The following is a 6,000-nucleotide window of genomic DNA, read 5'->3' on the forward strand; positions in this document are numbered from 1 at the left end:
GTGCAGGTTAGGTGGATTGGCCATGCTAAATTGTCCCTTAGTGTCCAAAGATGTGCAGGTTAGGTGGATTGGCCGTGCTAAATTGTCCCTTAGTGTCCAAAGATGTGCAGGTTAGGTGGATTGGCTATGCTAAATTGCTCCTTAGTGTCCAAAGATGTGCAGGTTAGGTGGATTGGCCATTCTAAATTGCTCCTTAGTGTCCAAAGACGTGTGGGTTAGGGAGATTGCCCGTGCTAAATTCTGGCTCAGTGTACCCGAACAGGCGCCGATGTGCGGCGACTCGGGGATCTTCACAGTAACTTCACTGCAGTGTTAAAGTTTATTTACATTAAGTTTTGCCTGTTTCAGATAGTGACAGGCCTCCTGGCCTTTCCTCTCAGTTCCATTTCGCGGCATTTTGAGGTTTTATTCTTTTTACAATTCCCCTTCTGTGAGGAATGCTTAAATGTCTTCAGAATAAATTTTTTCTTTAAGTTACACTTCTGTTCGATTAGCCTCAGCAATCCGAATAAAAATCAAACCCACATCTCGTACAATCAGGAAATTTCATTCACTGCACCAAACGTACGAGCGGCCTGCAGTCAACTGCCCTTTTATCAGCCTATCTAATCAAAATGTACAAGAGCAGATCATCCGGTCAGGATCAGGACTCTACACGAAGGAACCTTGGTGTAAATGCAGAAAAAGAGCAAAGCCCTGAATGAGATCGTCCTTCCACATCCACAGGAGGCTTCGAAATGCTTCACAGGCAGTCAATTCACTTTGTGATTCCATTTGATTTGATTTATTATTGTCACATGTATTGGGATACAGTGAAAAGTATTGTTTCTTGCGCGCTATGCAAACAAAGCATACCATTCATAGAGGAGGAAAGGAGAGGGTGCAGAATGTAGTGTTACAGTCATAGCTAGGGTGCAGAGAAAGATCAACCTAATGCAAGGTAGGTCCATTCAAAAGTCTGTCGGCAGCAGGGAAGAAGCTGTTCTCGAGTCGGTCGGTACGTGACCTCAGACTTTTGTATCTTTTTCCCCAAACGGAAGGTGGTGGAAGAGAGAATGTTCGGGGTGCATGGGGGTCCTTGATTATGCTGGCTGCTTTTCCCGAGGCAGCTGGAAGTGTAGACAGAGTCAATGGATGGGAGGCTGGTTTGCGTGATGGATTGGGCTACATTCACGACCTTTTGTAGTTCTTTGCGGTCTTGGGCAGAGCAGGAGCCCATACCAAGCTGTGATACAACCAGAAAGAATGCTTTCTATGGGGCATCTGTAAAAGTTGGTGAGAGTCGTAGCTGACATGCTAAATTTCTTTAGTCTTCTGAGAAAGTAGAGGCATTGGTGGGGCTTTCTTAACTATAGTGTCGGCACTAAATAATCCAGTTGGAATGTGGGAAAATACGGAAGTTAGTACATCCACTGGAAGATCCCACAAACAGCTCTGGGTTAAAAGGTTAAGAAATGAATCTTGGTAAAGACGCAGGCAGAACCGTTCCGCTCTTCAAAAGGTGCTGAGAGATCTTGCACAAATACATGAAGCGGGTTTCAGACTTGTTGTGAAGTTGAGCTGTGATGTGAAGTATGGTCCCTTTAAAAGCTGGTTGTGTGTCAGTGCTTGGATGTTTAAAAAGCAGGTACACAGACTGCAACATTTGTAACCAGGACCAAGCATCAGGGTTGCCTCGGTAACAGGCTTTGCAGGCTTTTGAATTTTGACAGCCTATCAGTTTAAAGCCATCAGGAACCTATCAAATTTGAATTTTCTGTTGTTGACAACATCAGACCAATCCTGGTGTAGGAAAGTTGAAAGGTCATCAGGATTATAAAGAGGAACTCAACTGCCTGCCTGCAGTCAGTTAGTTCATAGAAACATAGGAGCAGGAGGCCATTCGGCCCTTCGAGCCTGCTCCGCCATTCATTACTATCATGGCTGATCATCCAACTCAATAACCTAATCCTGCTTTGTCCCCATAACCTTTGATTCCGTTCGCCCCAAGTGCTATATCCAGCCGACTCTTGAATACATTCAATGTTTTGGCATCAACTACTTCCTGTGGGAATGAATTCCACAGGCTCACCGGGTGAAGAAATGTCTCCTCACCTCCGTCCCAAATGGTCCACCCCGAATCCTCAGACTGTGACCCCTGGTTCTGGGCTCCCCCCACCATCGGGAACATCCTCCCTTCATCTACCCTGTCCAGTCCTGTTAGAATTTTATAAGTCTCTATGAGATCCCCCCCTCAATTGTCTGGACTCCAGTGAAAACAATCCTAACCTGGTCAATCTCTCCTCATACATCAGTCCCGCCATCCCCAGAATCGGCCTGGTAAACCTTCGCTACACTCTCTCGTGAGAAAGAACATCCTTCCTCAGAAAAGGAGACCAAAACTGCACACAATACTCCAGGTGTGGCCTCACCAAGGCCCTGTATAATTGCAACAACACATCCCTGCTCCTGTACTCAGTTCAGTTGAACAAAAAGGCTGCTACCTCTCAACAGATAGAGAGGGTAAGAGCGGCTCTCTGCCATCTAAAAAGCTCTCAAGAGAAATCTCCATCTATCGACGAGAAGGGTGCCAAATCAGAAAGAGTTTACCAACAGCAACAGAAGAACTCCAAAAGTTATTTTTCCAAAGCCACAAATCCTGTATGTTTTTCTGAGAGTGACGAGGTTAAGTATTATTAATTTTTGTCCATGAATGGTCCTTGTCTTTATTTGAACAGCATTCCAGTCAAATCTTCCTTTAATTAATATGTTACTTGTTTAGTTAAAGTTCCCGGTTGGTTAAATAACTAACTTGTTAATTATTCACTTAAAATGAGTGTCAGGTCTATTAACGGATTTCTAACTGAAGAACAGTTCACACCCTCCCTAACGCTAACAGATTACAAAGCGAGGTAAAGGGGATTAACCTCTGCATCGTAACACACGATGTGAAGAATGGGCATCTTGGATGTGTAGCACTCCCTCCGCACTGCACCAGTGTGTAAACTCTTAGAAAGAGAAGTTGTTCTTAATCCCACATCTTCACTTTTATTTCCAGAACCTAGTAAGCTCCTGATCATAAAATACTTGCCCAATTCCCTCTTAAAATTATTTATGTATTCAAGGGGCGGCTGGATATAGCACTTGGGGCGAATGGGATCAAAGGTTATGGGGAGAAAGCAGGATTAGACTGTTGAGTTGGATGATCAGCCATGATAGTAATGAATGGGCGGGAGCAGGCTCGAAGGGCCGAATGGCCTCCTCCTGCTCCTATGTTACTATGAACTAACTGACTGCAGGAAGGCAGTTGAGTTCCTCTTTATAATCCTGATGACCCATCATTATTTACAGGATTAGCTTTCGCCACCTTGTTCAGTGGAGTGTTCCTCCGGTGAAACTCGAGACCTTTTGGCAACGCTCTCAAATCTCTGACATCCAGTGACCAACCCACTCGCCAGAGGGGACACGCTTTCTCTCTTTCTCCTCTTATCAAAATCAGTGAGCTGGAGGAACAGACGAGAGTATTACCACCCAGCCAAGGCTGACGCCCAATATCCATTTCCAGTTTGTTCCAAGGTTTAACAGGGAAAGACACCTCTAGTGAAACGGTGAGCTAATCGGCTTAGATAGTTCCAGCTTTAGATCCTACATTTTGCAATGAATTAACCATCAGCTCTGTCAATGGGAGAAATGGTCTCCGCGTCTCTGTTCAGGCGCCTGTCCGGGTACACTGAGGGAGAATTTAGCATGGCCAATGATTTTGATTTGATTCATTATTGTCACATGTATTAACATACAGTGAAAAGTATTGTTTCTTGTGCGTTATACAGACAAAGCATACCGTTCATAGAGAAGGAAAGGAGCAGGTGCAGAATGTAGTGTTACAGTCATAGCTAGGGTGCAGAGAAAGATCAACTTAATGCGAGGTAGGTCCATTCAAAGGTGTGATGGCAGCAGGGAAGAAACTGTTCTCGAGTCGGTTGGTACGTGACCTCAGATTTTTGTATCTTTTTCCCGACGGAAGAATTTGATTTGATTTATTATTGTCACATGTATTAACAGTGAAAAGTTTTTGATTTGATTTATTTTTGTTTCCTGCGTGCTATACAAAGCATACCATTCATAGAAAGGGAAAGGAGATGGTTCAGAATGTAATGTTAGTCACAGCTAGGGTGTTGAGAAAGATCAACTTAATGCGAGGTAGATCCATTCAAAAGTCTGACAGCAGCAGGGAAGAAGCTGTTCTTGAGTCGGTTGGTACGTGACCTCAGACTTTTGTATCTTTTTCCCGACGGAAGAAGGTGGAAGAGAGAATGTCCGGGGTGCGTGGGGTCCTTGATTATGCTGCCTGCTTTGCCGAAGCAGCGGGAAGTGTAGACAGATGCACCTAACCAGCATGTCTTTCAGACTGAAAGCAGTCCGAAACACCCGAAGGAAACCCACGCAGACACGGGGAGAACGTGCAGACTCCGCACAGACAGTGACCCAAGCCAGGAATCGAACCCGGGTCCCTGGCGCTGTGAGGCAGCAGTGTTAACCCACTGGGCCATCCAAACTTAGATGAGAGGTGACATCTAAAAACCTCAGCTCTCATCCAGCAATTCTGACACTTGAACATCACGACTTGCTAATCGCAAATAGCTAAAAGAAAACCTGCTGGGCAAGGGTGGGGTTGAAGTACCACAACCAAAATAGCTCTGCACTCCTGTGAACAAACACGCCCGGAGAAGTGATTGTAAACGGCAGTTCACTCTCCAGTTAAGCAGTGATATTTCACTGTTCACATCTGGAAAATATGCTTCAACCCGCGGCTCATAATGGTCAGATATTTCAACTGCGTCGAGTGAATGTCGAATTGTGCTGCTTTGCCAGGAAAACGAAGTCCTCGGGTTGAATTGGAAAACCCTCGCCATGGCACAGCGCTCTGGCTGCACTGAATCTAGGTCAGGAGGCTGTTCAAGCAGTAAATTCCACTTAGCCAGCATGTACGAGGCAATAAACGGCTTCCACACTGATCAAGTGCCAAAGCTGACAGCGTTTTGTCGGAACATGGAAAACCCTGCACACAGCAACACCCCAGACATTACCACGGGCTGGGAGTCCCTGCAGCAGCCTATGTTACCTCAGCGCACGGTACAGGGTGTGGCAGCAGCCGGTTTGCCAGTCTTCTGCCGTTGCCGGTTGGATTAGCTAGACTGTAGCTTACGTAGAATCATAGAATCCTACAGTGCAGAAGGAGGCCCTTCGGCCCATCGAGGCTGCACCGACCACAATCCCACCTGGGCCCTATCCCCATAACCGCATGCACTTACCCTAGCTAGTCCCCCCCCCGACACTCAGGGGCAATTTAGCACGGCCAATCCACCTAACCTACACGGTCTTTCGGACTGTGGGAGGAAACCGGAGCACCCGGAGGAAACCCACGCAGACACGGGGAGAATGTGCAAACTCCACACAGACAGTGACCCAAGCTGGGAATCGAACCCGGGTCCCTGGCGCTGTGAGGCAGCAGTGCGAACCCACTGTGCCACCCTACAGTTTATCCATTAGTTACAAGTCAGCTGGTGGGGGCAAAGAAAACAGGAAGAATCTGGCCTCGTACTTGCTCTTAAAGTTTAGTTTTTAGTGTCACAAGTAGCCTTACATTAACACTGCAATGAAGTTACTGTGAAAATCCCCTAGTCGCCACACTCCAGCGCCTGTTCGGGTCAATGCACCCTAACCAGCATGTCTTTCGGACTGTGGGAGGAAAACGGAGCACCCGGAGGAAACCCACGCAGACACGGGGAGAATGTGCAGACTCCACACAGACAGTGACCCGAGCCGGGAATCGAACCCGGGTTCCTGGCGCTGTGAGGCAGCAGTGAACCCGGGTCCCTGGCGCTATGAGGCAGCAGTGAACCCGGGTCCCTGGCGCTGTGAGGCAGCAGTGAGCCCGGGTCCCTGGCGCTGTGAGGCAGCAGTGAACCCGGGTCCCTGGCGCTGTGAGGCAGCAGTGAACCCGGGTCCCTGGCGCTGTGA

The 6,000-nt window shown here is 47.3% G+C and overlaps 1 protein-coding gene across 1 annotated transcript in view; it reads right to left on the bottom strand.

The window, feature by feature from the left end:
- LOC144488976 (histone-lysine N-methyltransferase ASH1L-like) overlaps positions 1-4,964 on the bottom strand; it is a gene marked incomplete at its 3' end in the record, with an annotated part of 65,807 nt that extends 60,843 nt beyond the window's left edge. Inside the window, exon 1 of the mRNA XM_078206934.1 lies at positions 4,661-4,964. Within this exon, the coding sequence (XP_078063060.1) occupies positions 4,661-4,964 (304 nt within the window). The remainder of the gene's footprint in view (positions 1-4,660) is intronic.
- Between the last annotated feature and the right edge of the window lie 1,036 nt (positions 4,965-6,000).

Source organism: Mustelus asterias, unplaced genomic scaffold, assembly GCF_964213995.1.
Source record: "Mustelus asterias unplaced genomic scaffold, sMusAst1.hap1.1 HAP1_SCAFFOLD_1889, whole genome shotgun sequence".
NCBI classification, from domain to species: domain Eukaryota; kingdom Metazoa; phylum Chordata; class Chondrichthyes; order Carcharhiniformes; family Triakidae; genus Mustelus; species Mustelus asterias.